This window comes from Hermetia illucens, chromosome 2 (assembly GCF_905115235.1).
Source record: "Hermetia illucens chromosome 2, iHerIll2.2.curated.20191125, whole genome shotgun sequence".
In the NCBI taxonomy this organism is placed as follows: domain Eukaryota; kingdom Metazoa; phylum Arthropoda; class Insecta; order Diptera; family Stratiomyidae; genus Hermetia; species Hermetia illucens.
In genome coordinates this window covers 36535261-36554073 of record NC_051850.1, presented here as the reverse complement: position 1 = coordinate 36554073, position 18813 = coordinate 36535261, and the positions used below count along the sequence as shown (strand labels likewise).

The window sequence follows — 18813 nt, the reverse complement described above, 5'->3', positions numbered from 1 at the left end:
CATCCTCCTTTCCTTTGCACAATAAGCAATTTGAGTTAGCTCCGCAGTCTTTGCTGATATGGCCTTGCACTCCATATCTCCTTCATTGCTTCGACCTGCCATTTGAACTAGTGCATGCCTACGCAATATGACCGAAGCTAAGGCATCCAGAGCATCCCTTCAGTGCCACCTGCTCCCTGATCCGACAAATAACCGAGCCTATTCTTACTCTCTCTGCTACTTACAGTTTGAGTGCTGCTCGGCTGATGATGGCGGCTTGTGTTCGCCCGGAGGCTTTCCTCGGCGTTTTCACTGCTGATTCCTGTAGTCCGACAAGATCGAACTGCTTCTCTAAGGCTTCGCGAACCTCCTTTTTCGTGTTGATCTTATATATATCCTTACAGATCATAGTAATCTCCGGACTGGTAATCCTTATGTCGGCTTCCAATCTTAACGGCTTTCCAATTTAGTTCAAGAATTTGTCAGCGGTTTCATTCTTGGATTTCTTGAGCTCCAAGATAAGATCTTCTTTCTGAGAATGTCAGCGAATGACCCTTCATTTCGTTTGGAAATAATAATCACCTCCGGTGCTATCTTCCTTTCGATCGTTATCTTTTCGGGATGCCACTTTCTTCTAAGTTTCCGCATCCGCCTTTAGAGATCGGCGTCCTTCTCCCGAAGTCACGGCTGCAACTGTTTCCCTGGCGGTTCCAGCAGTAGTCCACATGTACTCCGCCTTTTTTGGAGTTGAGGCTGTTTTTCTTTTCTGGGTTTGCTGACCTGTTTAATTGTTCAACTTTTCGCGCAAACCTTCCCCGGTTACTTGAGTCGTTTTTCGTTCGGCGGCTTTATCCCTCTTTCGTCCCGGGCACTGCGTACGCCGAACGAATGCCTCTTTTCATGGCCCTTATTTTTTGGTGAATATTCAAGTACTCCTTAAAAGGAGCGCTGTGACCGCTACCTCCAGTGGGAAGTATATAGCGGGAGTCTTCAATGAGCTAGAATCCTTGGCGCCGAATTATCCGAGCGATGTTTTACCTTTACCTCCCTGCGCAAAAAGATCTCGGATGACTCGGCGCCAAGGATTCTAGCTCATTGAAGACTCCCGCTATATACTTCCCACTGGAGGTAGCGGTCACAGCGCTTTGTGAAATGGGAACGGGGATCTGGGAAGAATCGACATTCTTCTAAATGGATCCGTCGATGAAACCAGCTCCAGTAGTCCCTCCCATACACTTAGATGTCACAGCAGCCATGTTTCCCACTGCTGAGGCACTGCGGTCGTTGGATATCGACGACCGGAAGCTCGCTTGCTAACTCCCAGAAACCGCCAGTATTGGATTTACGCACCGTAACTTTATTTCCTTTCTGTTCCTGCATGTTTGGTTCTATTTCAAGCAACTCAACTCAGTAAACATACTTGTCCGAGAAATACAAAACCAATGTTGTTCAATGCGCAGTGTTCCTACGAGTGCACTGGTATCATAGGTCCTCATTTTCAAAAGTTCAACCCATCCTGTGCAGTCCGACACCAACGAGAGCGGGAACCATCTTCTCCAATGTGGCATGTCGTAGTATCTAATCATAGGCGGTGAATATAATGCCAGGTACATCTCCCAGTTAGGTACATACATAAACATCGATGGCTACAGCTTTAGCGCTAACCAGCTACTCTGGTGTACGTAACCACTTTTATTATTATTATTTATTATTTTATTATATTTTCCATTCAGCAGCAACCTTCCGGTAACAGAAAAAGCAAATATCTTTCCGTTCCTTGTAACTATTCCTGGCATCAGTAGTTATCAGCAAATTATCTCAGATTCATCTACCTCTTAATTGGTGGGAGTCCGATGACAATACCGGCGATACGGTTCAAAAAGAACTCATGTTGATCACTTTTGTAATTTCTTCTTGCTCTATCTCCCTCCTCCGCTTTAAATATCTATAGGAACGTGGCTCCATCCGCAGATCAGCTATTATCCTTAATTTTCGTTTGCAGCTCCTCGAACTAATTATTGACTCCCAGATGATGGGCAATCTCTAATGCAACTTCAAGAATAACCTTCTTGATTATAGCCTTACTATTGTAGTATCCCCCTCCACAATCATTTGCCCAATAGAAAAAGGTCCGCTAAATTCATATTTAGGTAAGCTTCATCGATACTTCATCAAATGAAAACTTACCCTGAACCAATGACGCTGCCAATAACCATGTTAATTGCAGAATCTACTGCAGTGTCGTTTGCTCTCTCCCCATCGATGATTGAAGTGCTGGCCGCCAGTCAAAGAAAATGAATACGGATTCGTGGTAATGAAGATGAAGTTGTTGCGCTGGAGCAGTCGCCGGCATAATCAATTCTGAAATGAGAATCTCTGCGACTAGTATGAGTTTGCGTCCGTCTTGGAAATATTGGGAGAGAGACTTTTGTACTGGATTAATCCTGTAATTCGTGCTGACGAAAACACACTAATTAAGAGTGATCTGAGATTCAAAGCCGATGAGAATGAACAAAAGGCCGACTGAAACAACGATGGCTGGATGCAAGGTGTTCCCCCCAAGACGTCCCGAAAAGTTGTTTATTCTTCACCGACTTTTAATAACCTCACATCTTCAACCCTTCTACAATATGCGTTATGGTTCCTCACGCCAGTTTCCAAAATAATCCAGCACATACTAGACTAGACTAGTAAAAAGCCTCTTTTTTGCAGCCGTAACTCGAGGAGCACAATGGCCGGGAAGGAAGTGCTGCCACTTAGCAATTTTGCCACGCTGTCAAAATATCTGTGCAGCCTCGTCATCGAGGGCTGGTATTCTGCAAGCTTGCAGACAGAGTGACGAACTACAACTTTACTCCTGCATTGACCGCCAAGAAGTAGCTGATGATTGCTGTAGTAATGCAAGGACGAATGAATGCTTTCAGGTAAGATATCCCAAAATATGATCCATAATAGTTACATATATTTGCATAGAAGTTGTTAACAATGTCAAGGTATCATACCATCTTCCAGTTATGCCGTGACATTTTCGAACATCGATCATCCCTTTCAAAGGAATACTACGATACAGATGTTGAGGTCGTTTGCGATGCAAATAGTGGAAATGGAGAGGCTTTGGAATGTATAAAGCGCCACACAGATCTAACAGCGGTTTCGGATGCCAAGAAATGTAACTACATTTCTATTAGCCTACGGTCTTTTATTTTCAGTCTCCTTTACAATTACCATCAGATCTACCATGCTGCGAACTTACAAAATCCCAGGAATGTCGGTTGAGTTGCAGAAATGTCCTTCATATCACTGACGTTACAGAAGAAATGATTATCAATACATTGGAACAAGGTGGGTGCGGACCACTATTGCCGTTTGATCCTTTTTGGCAATGTTTCTTTTCCCCTGAGGGCAGCATTTTTGTTCCAACATCTTCTAGTGAAGTGTCACAGATAAATCAGGTGAGTATTTCCGATGATGATTAAGAATATTTATTTTCAAGTAAAGCATAAATGTTATTCATCATCAAAATTACCGGAAAGAACATCAAGATATTCGCAAATTATATGAAAGCTTCCGTTGGACGGCTGAGCTAGAATTTGTGGGGTACACCCTTTTGGGGGATCTTTTTTGCTGCTGCTGGTTACGAGCAGAAATAATTGCTAAAAGCTACCTTTAAGCTTGGTCGTTGCTCCTGTAATCGTATTCTCTACTAGTGATGGATACATTATAGGAATTATCAGCACTTACTTCTCTCCAAATTGATTCCTTTTCGTACTTTCTGGCTTCTTAATTATACAATTTATGAATATCCTTCCCATTCAAACCATGCATATATTCTAGGACAGATAGAATTTGGCGCGTTATTAATTACAAAAAATTAGGTCGATAACAAAATATGGCCTCGACATTCACTGTCGTAAAGCGTCTTGCTTACATTAGCTATTTCTTTCTATAATTTTCTCATAAGCTTATCATTCAAGTTTTTCATGTATCTGTTATCTATTTCTGGTGTTAATGAGTATGTAGTCAGTTCACCTAGCATGATTTATGATATTACTAAATAGTCATGCAATACCCAAAAACGAGATCATTAGAAACGAAAGACTTAAGCGAGCAACCTTTTATTAGTAAAAAATCATGGACTAGGAATAGCTTTCTCGTGGTAAAGATATGATGATAGTGGTGTAGAAATGATAGTTGACACGTTCCTCTGCAGCTTTGACGATGCAGTAGCCAAGGTAGTTAAGCATATTTGCTATGTTTGCCTTCGTACTTACCCCGTCGCTGAAAACCTCCTCCTCCTCGTTTTAACATTAGAAGATTATGGTCCAAATAACAACGCTTAGAAAAATTCATTGTTGCAAGCTGCTTTGTAGACCACTTTGACGACTTTCAGCTCTATTATGGTGTTTCGAGGCGATGAAGAGGGTTAACATGCAGAAGGCGAGGGTTAATGCCGAGAGAGAGAAGAAGGAGTAAAAAGTATGAGTAAATACTAGTGAGCGCTCTGTAGTGGATGAGGTTGTTCAAGTGCAGGTTAAGCGGAAATTCGACCACACAACGAAACACACTTGTGCTAAGATAAAGAAGGAAAAAGAAAATTAAATAGATGAGATGTGGGAAAAGTTGCCATGCTGAGATGTAAGGAAGGAGAATTAATGATCAGTAAGAACGGTGAGATGGACCCTACTATAGCTGCCCTAGTGACCAGTGGAAAGCGGGCTGGGCTTCTAACCGCCGTTGATTCTAAAACGGGCCGAGGTATGGTCAGTCGTTGTGAATGACCAAATAAGCAGCCTTCACCGATGGATATAACGGAGGTGATAATGGACAAAGCAGTTATCATCATCAACCTATTAAAATCTGGTGGGGTTGCTATACCAGTATCCTCTGATAAGAAACAAACAAAGATGATAGAATATGCCAGCACGGATTCAAGGTGATTCTAGTTGAGAAGCTTGTGCTTAAAGCTATTATTTATGACGTCCACTGCCGCATAAGCGCGAACGAATTAATGCAGCAAAATCATGAGGGCCACATCACGGAAGTTAGTTAGTTATTCGATTCGGACTGACTCTGAGGCAGTCAGTAAAGTAACCGTTTGTATGTTAGGTGATTCAGCTACAGGTTTAGATCAATCCACTTGCTGATTGCAAGGCGAAAGGTATGGGCGAAAGATATGGGTTCACTACTCGCAAAACGCCCATATAGCTTCATCCCTCCACAACGAAGCTCGGTGCCGGAATTGCGCATTCCAATAACTTCCGGCGAGACATATAATACATACATTTGATTCTGTGCCCCATTTACGCCAAAAGGATGGCTTGGGTTAAAGCCGGTCAGTCCCACAGCTGTAGTTGAATTACGTCAAAGCAACTGCAGCATATTCGCGGGTATAGCATTGGCGTCACGATGTTATAGGAACTCTGGGGAGCAGTCAATTGTTGCGTGCAGACTTACGATTTTGTAAGGGATCGTTAGCCGTTATCACACATGTCAAAGCACTGTCAATCCTCGACAAACTTAAGCTCATTTAAACGCAATTGTCACTTCTAAAAAGTTACTTAGTTAGTCAAAGGAGACTTGAGCCGATTGGTAAGTTGCTTTCGAGACCTGGGCCTTCGGTGTCTCTTCCGTGTCGGTGGAGCAAATCCTCCTTGGCAGTATGAGGTCAAAAAGAACACGCTCAAGTTTAGGTCTCCGAGGTCACAGGGCTCAGATGAGATCACTGGCGAGATGTACAAAGCTATCTGGTAACCCATTCCTTCTTATATCAGTATTTGTATGAGTATTTTTCATGGGAGGGCTATTTCCCAGCATTGTATAAGACTGCCAGGGTTATTGGGATTATTGTGGTGTGGGTTACCGTCCAGCGACTGAAGATGAGAAAATCCAACCGGGTGTAAGAGAGACAGTAAAGCTACCAAATTTGCCACCGGCCGCCTATTTATGAAAAACTGTATTGCCCATTGTGCTAACAAGGACTTCCTCGGAATTTCGGTAAATTTCAAGGTCGAATTTGATTATCTGAGTAGGTTATCGAAACTTCGTGAGTTTCACTGCCACAAAATAAGCTCTGTCCAAGAGCTACTTCCTCCACCTTCCTTGAGCATCCGTGATCGAATTTCGAGCGCAGGCCTAAATGTATAGAATCAGAACCAGTGGTAGATGAACTCGTTAGCTTGGCACCACGTTGCTGAAGGGCAACGCGCTGCAGGACCAAGTATAAGTTGAATGGCGCGTACTTGGTATACTAGAAGCAAGTCAATTACTTGGGGACTACGGTGGGTCTCAGAAGGAAGCTTGTAGATCTTCATATGTAGGACTCTTCGTTGCGTGTTATATATGAGGCCCCGCTCTTTGCCGAGTTTGCGATGACGGTACTTTTGATCTAGCGGTAGCCCGCCGTGAATAGCTTACAGTATCAGGAGGGACATATGTTTGCTGCAGAGTGACATTGTTAGTATTAACCAGGTGAATGTGTTAGGAACGCTTGCGGTCAAAAGGTTCTTGAACGGAAATGTTGCAAAATAGATGAAAAAAAAATAAAGGTTGGGAACATTTAAGTCCGACAAATGTGTAAATACCATATGGTACTCTATTGTGAACTTTCACCTCGAAATGGACTTCCTCTTGGCTAGGCATAGTTGCTTGTAGAAGTTTCTCTCTTCGTGGTTTCCGTCTGGGCTGTGTCCTATGTCGGGCAGTTTCGGAAGACTGGCTACACCTTTTCTGAGTATATTAACCGTACTCTAACGTCCAAAATCTGAACGACATGGGCGCTCATGTAATAAAGGGTATCTTTGATGTTAGCCAGTCCCTTGCTAGCAGTGATACGTTCAAATTCTCTAATCCATATCCACGCGCTGCCTTTTAACGTAGGTGGTAGTTTTTCCACGGTGTTTCGTCTGCAGTAGGATGGACGAATGGCCATGGTGGCCGTGGTGAAGAGCCAATAATTCTATGTGTTTTATATTAGCGTTGTCCTTATACGTGTTATGTATTGTATCTGCAAGCAAAAATTGGGTGGTGAAAAGTATTGGCTGTGGTTTTCCACACTCCGCTAATTCCAGTTGAATCATTGGGGCCCACTTACTCAAGAAATGGGATCAAATCGAGTTTGCAAGGGGAGGATGTCTGGTACCATGGGAACCTAGAAAGCCCTCTGAAGGTATATACACTAGGACAGTTCCTAGAAGCTGTGTTCTCCTCGGATGCGCTGTTGTAAGTTTGTGTAAGTTTCATAGTAGTTATGGTTGCGCCCATATCGCGCACAGAGCTCTTTCTGGGTTCAATGGGCGAAGTCACTCCTTACGATTCGGGAGACATACATCTTCTTTGCGGCAAAAGGATTCGATAAGTTTTGTATCAAGTGGTATGAATGCGGCGGGCTGTGATTGTTGCCTCCAAATTAGTTCGTTCTCAAAGAAGACCTGGGATTACGCCTACAAGGCATTCACGTTAAATCTTGACCACCTTCATTGTTTCAATTTGCTCTAAGGCATACTATAGCATTAGCAAAATCCATTCTCCCTTCCATGCTATTTGAGGTTGCTTGTAAATATCGTAGCGGAATATATGTAAAGCCCAATTTTGCCGCCTATTAGATATCCGACTGTCATGTGCTGAACGCTTTTTCCTGCGTTGTAATTTACATTCGGTTACGGGTAAGACAACGTGTTACGTTGCTTTGTAGAGAAAACCATGGCAGGTAGGTACTTAGTACTACTCATTATATGATTGCAATCCTTGGCTTTCCTGTAAAAAAAGGCAGTGAGTGGTTTTGGTTTCGATTGCTAGTAAGGTCTTAATATTCGCGCTATATACTACACAGTTCAGATCTAGACTTGGGTAATCTGGTTGTCAATTCCTGCGAAAGTTAAGCAAATCTCTGCTAGGGTTCCACTTTTCATTTTGGGGTTCCTGGTGCAGACGCGTTTGTCAGTGGCTTCTTCCCAATTTTTACAAAGGGATCGATCAAAGGTTATCTTTTGGAGCAACTAATTCATGATTAGGTTCGTTCAGTGGAGCAAACCATTTTGGAATGTTTGGATAGCCCTCTTCCGCAATATTTCATTTGATACGATCAGGTTATTCCTTTCCTTCTAGTTATCAGAATTGGATTTTCAACCCCAAAATACATAGTTGAAATCTATAGTTGAAATGTGTGTCCGGATGGTTCGAGTGGTTAGAGCACTGGACTGTCGTAGCGGAGGGTTTCGGTTCAAATCTCACTGGTGGCAGAGGAATTTGTTATCATGATTGGATGTCGGATACCAGTCGACGCAGCTGTAAATGTGTACCTGAGCCAAATCAGGGTAATGCTGACTACACTGCCTCCTACAGTGTACTGTAGTGTACCGTTACGATCTTGAATGGAGTGCTCTAACACACTGGACAATATGGATTGTTGCGCCGATTATTATTATAGTTCAGATGGTTTTTCAACATCTACGGTGTTCTTGTTCACTAATAATTCCATGACTTCTATTTTAATTCAAAAGTATCTACTTCTTCTTCTTTTTCTTCAGCTTCAAAAGTCTAATCTGGATGCAATCGCGAGGCTTTTAAACCCCCATCCAGCGTTTTAAGCCACCGTTGTTTCGGCCGGCTTTTTGGTCGCTTACTCCTCATTTTGGATGTGATTCAAACGTATCACGCCACTAGCCCAACGAAACATCTCCATCTCCATTACCGCAAGACGCCGTTCATTATCTTTTATAGTCGGCTAACACTCAGAACCGTAGAGGACGACAGGACGGACAACACTACGGTAAATTTTTGATTTGAGACGTTCGTTGATACGTCGATCACAAAGATCATTAGTTGTGGAACACCACTTCATCCAGGTTATGCCAATGCGTGAGGCAATTTCACAAAGCAGTTCTCCATTGAGTGATAGGATTGACCCAAGATATTTAAATTGCGGATTCTATCCACCCTATGCTTATTTTCTTCCGGTCACAGCCCACGGTTCTAAGCATCCGAAAACTGGGCCGTAACCTCCTCCTTTCTTTACTTCTATAATTTGGTTTTGTTCTGAGTTCGTTCCCAGATCCGATAAAGAGCTTCGGCTTAACATTGCAACGGCTCTCAGTTCACCTTCTCCCGCAGAAGACGAAACCTTCTCCTATGGTTATAATGAGAAGATGAAAGTTGGGCTCAGTATAAGAACTATAGATAATTTTTTTTGGGGTTTTTTTTCGATTTCGGCATATGAGCTCCGAAAACTACCAAGGACATATACTACCATTTCTCTGCCTGGGTGAATCTAGGATGTGCACTATCGGTGCTTCATAAGGGCATGGCACTGTCAACAATGATTTGGATCAGTGCCGCGATTCTGTATCTTCTACTAACCCGGTCTGATATTGCATTCCTATACGTAAATTATTTCAGCTGAAGAACTGGCATTTTCTTGCGCCCTCAAGACATGAGTTTTTCAGAAACGTGAGGTGAAAATTTCATAGACCCGGGAGACGGTCTATACAATTTGTGTGTATAAAGAGATTGTTAAGAATTTGTTCCAAATCTGGAAAGGAGCTTCCAAATGGAGCCGACAGAATGTTGATCATTACAACACTTAACACCCTATCAGTTTCGGGGGAGGTCAGGATACCTGGCGGAAAAACTAAAGCTCTATGATTTGATTTCTGGAACCTTCATTTTCGAGGACAAGGGCTTTGCTAGGAAGATATTGCAAGTGGTTCGGTCATTCATGTGGAAAATATCTATTCCCCCTCCTCCACTATTTAGCATCGATGAAATTTCATCTTATTATTATTATTATCTTTTAGGTCGGTATGGATTCTGCCAAACTACATTGTTGCCATAAAGCAATCGCACCGAAGTGCCGTCGTCTTTGTCAACAAACATTTTTCAACGATTGGACCGCGACAAGAGATGATTTTGAAATTGATTGCCTTCTCCAGATTAACGAACTTGACCTTCGTCAGTGTATCGATGATGTTGAGGAATCATGCGAACTTGGATGCGATGGTTTGTCGTTCTGCACGAATTTCAACAATCGTCCGACAGAATTGTTCCGCAGCTGCTTAGTGCATGCTGATGAAGCTGCCAGGGCCGATGTAGCAATTTGGCAGAAAATGGGAATGCTGAGTTTACCAGGGCTTAGCTTACCTCTAAGAAATATATCCAAATGTTCACCAGAAAGCTGGCAAGCGATTGCTTGTGCATTACAAATTAAACCATGCACTAAAGTTCGTCATATGAACGTTATTTGCAGAGAAGATTGTTACAGAATATTGAGCGAATGTATGGATTGGACAAAGTTGGAAACAGGTAAGTTTCTCAAGAATCAACATTGAAACAATATTTTTTTTAAACTACATAAATTTTCCAGGAATCACCGCCTCTTATGTCTGTTCAAAGCTCTCTTCTGATAACGACGAAATACCCTGCATCTCCCTCAAACCCTACATGGAACCCAGTGATATTCCTTCGGATACCGGCGGTCATCATGGTCTTACTTCACCTTGCAAAGGTCATCCCTGTAATGCCACCGAAGTGTGTCTTTCATATCGAAATGAGACAGTGGGATATTCATGTATGCCCGGATGTACTCTCGGTGAAGCTTCAAGCTATTGGGTGCCCTTTGGAGCCTATGTTCGCATTCCATCCTCCGCGTCGCAACCCGAGTGCTTGAAAATCTGCCGCTGTGGAAATGATGGTAGGATTGAGCATTGTCAACCAGTACCTTGCTTCACTTACTCCCAATGCACTATCGGGGATCGAAGGATTGATCATGCGTCTTGGTTTTATATTGAATGCAATATTTGCAGTTGTTTCGCGGGAGAGATCACTTGTACAAAGAAACAGTGTAAGATTCCAGGTAGGCGACAGTAGCTTTCTTTTCAGTGGAGAATTCACACTTTTTATTTTCAGGCATATCTGACCATGGTTATACGAGCTTACCATGCAACTGTCCCCGACATTATGTCCCGGTATGTGGAAAAAACGGAAATACTTACCATTCTGCGTGTATCGCCAAATGTGCAGGACTACATGATACTGAGATCGAGTTTGGAGCATGCGAACAGCAAGCGCCATGTAAAGATGGAGCGCATAATTGTCCAGTAGGGACCAAGTGTATTCCGGAGAGGCAGGTCTGCTTGTCAGTGATGCACAGACCTTGTTTGCAATACCGATGCGGTAAATATTAATTTATTTTCAAATTGCATGGGGTTTTTAGATATGCCCAAAACTACCTGCTGACTATTTAGGACACCAAGTGCATTGAAGCACATATACCAGCATTCGGCCCAGACTGGGTCTATTGTATTATATCCTTATTACATATATTCAAACAGTTCACCTTTGAAGAGGAACACGCAGAGGTACCTACGTTTTAAGATTGAAAAAGTTGGACAAGGAGGAGACACTTTTTCAAAGTTTTTTTAATTCCTGCTGCAAATGTGTCATTTTAGCAAATCAAAAGACATGAACTAGCTATTCCCGGCTCCGGCTGGCGATCATGGTATTGAATACGCTTATATTTGAATTAAGGCTATTTTGTATCAATTTGACTTGCTTCACATTTCTTCAGTAGGGACACATAGTGACATCTATGCCTGCCACTCATTGTAGACTAGCTTTATTAATTCAGTTTAAACATGAAATGATTAGTCATCACCCCATCGGGTCGATAGTCGACACAGCTGGGCTGTAGTCTCTTTTCTCTCTTTCGGACTAAATTAGTCCGGGGTCGAGGTTGTTGGTTTTTCAGTATGTCAAGGTGTCGCTGCCTAGGGAGAAGAGTTTTCCTTGTAGATGAATGTTGAAATCTTTTGAGCGACCAAGTCACCATCAGCGCAGGTGATGTGACCATGCCATCAATGGGATTTCTCTTGCAACTTCTAAAGTGTGAATAAACTGTTCGGGATCAGCTTCATTGAAAAAGCAGAATTAAGTGGAAGAAATCCTGCATGATACTTTTGTCGTGAACAGGGACAAAAACGCGAATCGGTTTAAATATAGCGGCCATCCTTCGAACTCGGCCCTTTAAGTTGTAGCTTAGCAATGTAACCCAGTGTATGAAATATCACTGAGTTGCCTATTAAAAGGATTTTTGCGGCACGCGGTCAGTCGCTTTTCAGGATTATCAATCCGGGTTCGTTATTGGTGATTTCAAGTGTAAGTAACTAACTAGAGTTCAACACGGAAGTTTTGTGTAGTGGATTGGAACACTACCAAAGCGGTTGTTACCAATGAAGTGGTGAGAGCTGTCATACTGTCCTTTGAACATTTCGAAGCACCTCCGCATGAATGGCATCTATGCAGCAATGCCTACCTCTTGGGAGAATGCTAAAGTAGTCTTCATACCGAAGCCCGTGAAAAATGACTATTCAAATCCGAAAACAGATTAGCTTGACAACATTCTTGCTGAAAGGTTTGGAGAGACTGGTTGAGTGTTACACTCATGGGAAGGCGAGCCAACCAAAATCAACATGCTTACCAAGGTGGAAAGTCCTGTGAGTCTGCTCTTCATTAGTTGGTTTCAGAGAAAGAGGATACAACTCTGGAGGGTCAGTACGCGATGGGGGTGTTCGTGGACATTGAACTGGCATTTGACTGTGCGCCTTTCCAAAAACTGCTTGATTCTGCCAGGATGTCGTCAATGACATTTTAACTAAGTGAATTTATGTTATGCTGCGCGAACTTTGGAGTAACGCACTCGTGTTGAAGCGCAACACTGCATTTGGGACTAGAAGGTCTCTATTCGCTTGAACGTAACCACAACCCTCGTGAAACTTCCACTAGGGGGCCAACCGCAACAACCAAGCTGAACGCACACGAGAGGCGATTTTGCCTGAGACATGTGAATTCAGGTGTTATCCCGATTTCGGTGGCACTACTATACCCCTGCTAAGGTTTCGTGACCAATTGCCACTACAGATCTTCGTGATCTTCGTGAAGACTGGCGCAATCAGACTAATTAGGCCTTTGTTGCATTCGCCTACTACATCACGGTCAGCAAACCATACTAAATACTGCATTTCCCGGTGTCAACACATAGAGATTCTCCTCGGCCACTTGGTCTTGATTTAGCTGACAGGATTGCTGCCCCGTCTTTTTAACCGTCACTTTGCAGCACCAGTGGTGCTGACAGGTTGAATTCATCCAAATGGAATACTTGTGTGGAAGTGGAGGATGAACAAATTCTTCCATTGAAATCTGCTCGAAATCGAAATCTACCCGTTCTTCTGATTAATGCAATAGAAGTGTTGAATATCCTGTGTACGTTCGTGTCGGTTTTTAACAAGTCGATTCTAATCTCTCTCGCCATATCGAGCGTCCACTTTATTGTAAAGATCTTTGTAATGAACCGGTCGGGTGACAGCGATCGCTTTCTTTGTTTTATGGTTGGCATTCTTGTAAATTTGTCAGTTGGCTAGCGCTCTATTGTGCAGAAACATTTGGTACAGAAAAAAGTTAACCGACGGGTTAGTGCGGCAACTCATCAGACACCTCTACCCTGGGAGTAGCGTGACCGAAAGTAGCGACAGGTGGTAATTGTTCTGTTTACATATATATAATTGCAAACACGACCTGAGCGCGAATTACATTGAAGTTCAGACCTAAACCAAGCCGAAGTGAATTTTTTTGTTGAAGATGCTGGGAATCGAAAGTGAGATCATTTCGTCTTTCCTACAAAATCGCCACCACTTAATGCGTGGCAGGCCAGCTATCCGGACACCATTTGCCGGAGGTAAACTGATTTCAACGCTCTTCTTGATATTGCATAATTGACCTAATTCTGTTAAAGTTTCCCCATCCTGTGCCCGGATGAGAATTTCGCGCCCAGTGGGAACCCTCCCTTTCCCCACCCGCTTTTTTATAAATGGATGTATTAAACTGTTGGACTTGATAGAACGCAATAAATTGTTGAATATAAATCCAGTCAATTGTGTTTCCAAGAATTCGTCCTCGTTTGGAGGAGTTCAAATCAAGTCGCAATGCCACCTTCAGCTCCCAAGTTATTTAGCACCGATGATGGTGCTGGCATCTTTCAAGGTTCCTATGGGCCTAAACATCATGTTTCTTCCACTCGAAATTGAAGTTCCAAGCGAATACATTCTTTAAGGGGTCATTGGATAACCCAAGGATAAGAGTCAGTTTCTATTGCATCCAGGGCGAGGATACCTACACGTTATGCTGGAGGCTGGTGAAAGCATTTTATGAACAATTTTTGTCCTTTTATCATATTGGAAATTGATGACGTTTTCAGTACGGCCTGTGATTTTACCCAATCTGTCCTTCATCAGTACATTAGATGAAATGTGGAGACCGTATTACTCTCTTTCTTATACCAAAAGCTAAATTACCGATTCTTACGTTTTTTATTATCCTTCCAGTAACTTCCACAAAGATCTGCAACATCAGTGAACCTGCTTGCGATACAACTGGAATTACCCACCCTACATCATGTCAACTACTACATTCAGGATCAAAGTTATATCATTTTGGACCTTGTTTCGCGACATGCTCACGGAGAGGGCCCATTTGCGGTATCAATGGAGTGACATACAAAAGTGAATGCGAAGCGTGGAGTGATTACTCCCTGATGGACTACCCAGGTTCATGTCAGCAAGTTGGGCTCCTTGCATCAGACATGGGTCCACGTTGCAAGAACGTTGAGTGCAATCCTCTCCCGTCCAAATACTGCCAAGGAGTGGTTCCACCCGGAGCATGTTGTCCCATCTGTGCTGGTGCTCTCCAGATAGTATTCTCTCGAAAACAAGTCGATCGAGCCCTGTATGCATTAAAAGGCAAAAATCTTCAAACTGTCACTCTCAAAAGTATCCTGCGTGAACTCGACAATCTGATCCAAATCACCGAATGCCAATTAGCTGGCTATCTGAGCATGGAAACCGATATCTTCGTCGCTGTCCGGAGCCGTGAGACGTCCCCAACACAGATCCAAATCGAAGCCTGTACCCGGGAAGCTGACAAGCTTGCAACTTTGATATCAACACAAAGTCATCGCATTACGACTAATCTAGCGCTGAGTGCTCTGACCGTTGCCATAAGGATCCGAGATAGTGCTGAAAGCGGAGCTGTGTCCTCATGGGCGATGCTGCACTTTGGCACTCTCACAGCCATTTGCTGGATTGTCCTGTTGTGGCGCAATATCGACCGGATTAGCTGAAATTTAAGGAAAGTTGCAAGAGTGAAGATGCGATGAGGTGCCATTTTGTTGGATAGAAATCTGTACGTGAATTCAAGGTGCCAAAATAGTCGTAAGCGAATTGTTAGATAGTCAGAACTATGTAAGCTAACTTTCGGTTATTTGTAAAATACTTTCAGTAGCATTTATTGTTTTTATCAGTCGCGGGAGTCACTGTTACATTGTTTTAGATTAATTCGTAATTCGGTCTTCACTTTACATATCTTGATTATGTGATATTAGACTGCTAAGGAGGAACGTAAGCTTACATTACTCATAGATTTTCATGAAACAATTTAACTCACGGAAAGAGTCTGTAGATACCAAAGTTAACTTAGCAAAATGCTTCGATTCATTTTAAAAATTTTTAATTATTTTTCTAGTCTACAGAGTAACATCTTTTATCATGATGTTGGTTACTTTGTGCTGGAGAAGTGCATAATAAAGGTTTTGTCTATTTTTGATTGTTACTTTAAGGGAGTTTTTGAAAAACCTCAAAGCACAAATGAAAAACGCATGGTTTATATATATATATACTTATAATCTAATGTTAACGAAGTAAAGAGAAGTTTTGTAATTAAAAAATCATCATGATTATTTTGAAATATTCCTCATATCCCCATCCAGCCCGTAACCGTAACCGTAACCCTAATGAAGTAGGCTTATTGAAGCAAGGATTATGATACACGTTGTGTGAAGTATGGAAGGCACCGTTTCCACAGCTTAGAGTCCTGCCGATGTTCAGCGATTTTGGAGAGGTTCGACGCCAAAATGATCTGGTTCAGAGGTAGCATTTTGGTGGGAGGTGGCATTTTGCAGATTGACAGCTACTTTGGATAGAGCTCATCTAAGTATAAATTCGTAATACGTCCTTTGTCGGCGAGGTCATCGGCGATGATTGGGTTGGGCGTGAGGGTGAGGTTCTGGATGTCCACGATAAAAAGTGAGAACAGAGTTGCGGAGAGGACTCAGCTTTCTGGGATTCTAGGGGCCGCTGGTGGACTTTTGCTTGGTGCGAGGGGACAGGCTGGAAAGCAACCCTCTCGGCTGAGTTGATTTCATCTGCAATGTCTTACTACATCAGGGGTTGCTTAAACTGGGTCTACACCCCTGATTCAGCGGCGCCTATGCGACGAGATACGATCCACCGAGCCTCCTGTCTCGTTCCATCGCGCCTTCAACGGAATAATATCCGCAGCTTCCTCAGCAAGTCGCGATTCAGAACACAGCCGCTCTACTTTTTGAGATCGTTTCCGTCGACAAAGAAGCTATTTATCTCCAGGCTAGCGTTCGCAACTTCTACGGATAATGTACTGGAGTACATAAAGAGTTGATTTACTTTCTCTTTTGTCCTGTGTCAAACCAACAAAAGACAACAACACCGACCGGGTGATAGCGTTTTTCAAGGTGACTTATTCTCACGAACTTGACGTCTTCGGTAACCATTCTTTCTGGCTCGAAGGTATATTCATCAAAGCATACGAGCACCCCCATTCTCGGGTAAATTTCAGGACAACCCGCCTGTTTTGCCAGGCAATGTAACTGGATCCGTGTTTCGTCCATCAAAATGTTAGGGGCTTAAGAACCAAACTAGGGGGCTTTAATTTACCCGCACTGTCTGAACTCCTTACTGTCAAATTCCCTGCCCTCCCTTTCTTCCTTGCGGAGATTTTAACTTCCCCATGCTCCATTGGCCTAATACTCCTAATCGTCCAGTTCCTTCCAATTCCTTCTAAAAACCTTTCCCATTATTCCTTTTTATTTTTTTCCCTTATGAACCGCTCTGCCCTGAATTTTCCAACCTCCCTGAGCGCCACTTCCCTTTATTTGCACTGCGCCGTATGTCAAAACGGGCGCTCACCATCCCCCGCTTGAATTTGAACCAAAACTGCGCGTAAATCTACTAAGTTTAATTTCCATAAAGCCAACTTTGACGGTCTCAACTCAGCTTTATCAACTGGGTTCATATATTAACCAACTCAACGAGTGATCAAGCTTTACCCAAATTCTACAATATCCTGTCTGATCTCCTCTCCTGTTATGTCTCTTCATCTCCTACTTGCCTGCGTTCGTACCAAATTTGGTTCACGACGCAGATCCTTAATAACATTCGCTTGAAACATGCACTGCGGAGGAAGTTTTGGGCTTCTAAGGATGACGCCGATCTTGATCACTTTAAGGCTATGCGCTAGACTGTGAAGTCGATGCTTAAAAAGCGTACTTATTGAGCATCGAAGCCTTCCTTGCCCGCGGCAACTTGAAATCCTTTTGGTCCCACACTCGCTATTCTCGTAATCCCACTCAATCTCTTCCTTCTTCTATTAGTTTTGCTGATTCCACTGCCAAGTCTCCAAAACAATCCTCTGACCTTCACTGCACCGACTTCTCTTCCGTGTTTTCTCCCTCGACTGCCTCTTCTAACTGCAGACTGCTCTGAATCTCTGGCCATTCCTCCTCTTATGCTTTCCTTTCTTCTCCTCTTATGCTTTCCTTATCCTTCTTGAAAGATACATCTGGTTGATCGCGCAGTTCGGTCACTTCATTGTCAAAGAGCACCATGGTTTCGAGCAACATAGATCTACGGATTCAAATCTTCTGGTTTTTACCAACTTCGCTGCTAAATGCTTTAATTCACGACAGGAGCTACATGCTATTTATACTAATTTCCCCAAAGCCTTTGATACTGTTGATCATAATATTCTCCGCTCTAAACTCTTTCTACTGAACTTCCCTCCCTCAATTATCTCCTGGATTTCCTCCTATCTCTCACAGCGTTCCTGTAGAGTTTCTTTTCATTGTTCCTCATCTCGTTCCTTCTCTCCACCTTCTGGTGTTCCTCGGGGCTCTATATTTGGCCCTCCGACTCTTCCTGTTTTTTATCAATGACCTCGCCTCTATCCTCACCTGCCCGTGTTTGTTCTACACAGATGACCTGAAATTATTTGCCTGCGTTTCATCTCTGCTGGACTGTGCGTTCTTGCGATACAACCTTGATAATCTGGTCTGTTGGTGTTTGGTCAACGAGCTGACACTGAATGTCAGCAAATCCGACTGGACCCAATGTTCTGTGCACCTACACGCATTGTTTACTCATAGATCTAATCAAGTTAATCTATGAGCTGCTGTCATTGCAGTGCTTTGAATAAATATACCCAGGGGCTGCAAATTGAGTAATGCATTTGAAGCTGCACCGGATCCCGTGCTCATGGCAACGGTAATACCCAGTGCGGCTAGTTTCTATGAATGCATAAGCAAACATCGGCCAAATGATAGCAACGTATATCCAGATTACCACATGAAGCCTAAGTCCCCATGTCGAGGCGAAGGTCCGTCTGAACAGCCCATAAGCTGTGAGAGCTCGTTTCAACTTTATCTTTACATGTTTGTTCCAAAGAAGCTTTTTATCTAGAGTGACTCCCAGATATTTCACTTCTTCGGAGACTTGAAGGGTTATAGCCCTCATCTCTGGGAGGCAAAGTCCATCCAGTTTTCTCCTTTTTGTGAATAATAACATTGTGGCTTTATTTGGAATAACTGAAAGACCATACCTGAGGCACCAACTGTCTATCAGATCAACGGCACGCTGTATATTTCTACATACCGTTCCCAGATCCCGATCAACAGCAAGCACAGCCACGTCATCAGCATAAGCT

General features: G+C 43.0%; 1 protein-coding gene across 1 annotated transcript in view; it reads left to right on the top strand.

Moving 5' to 3' along the window:
• LOC119649160 (reversion-inducing cysteine-rich protein with Kazal motifs) overlaps positions 1-15737 on the top strand; it is a 120031-nt gene extending 104294 nt beyond the window's left edge. The window contains exons 6-12 of the mRNA XM_038051168.1: positions 2692-2903; positions 2992-3148; positions 3211-3431; positions 9771-10275; positions 10337-10825; positions 10879-11145; positions 14349-15737. Of these exons, the coding sequence (XP_037907096.1) occupies positions 2692-2903; positions 2992-3148; positions 3211-3431; positions 9771-10275; positions 10337-10825; positions 10879-11145; positions 14349-15142 (2645 nt within the window). The 3' untranslated portion in view covers positions 15143-15737. The remainder of the gene's footprint in view (positions 1-2691; positions 2904-2991; positions 3149-3210; positions 3432-9770; positions 10276-10336; positions 10826-10878; positions 11146-14348) is intronic.
• The last annotated feature ends 3076 nt before the right edge of the window (positions 15738-18813 follow it).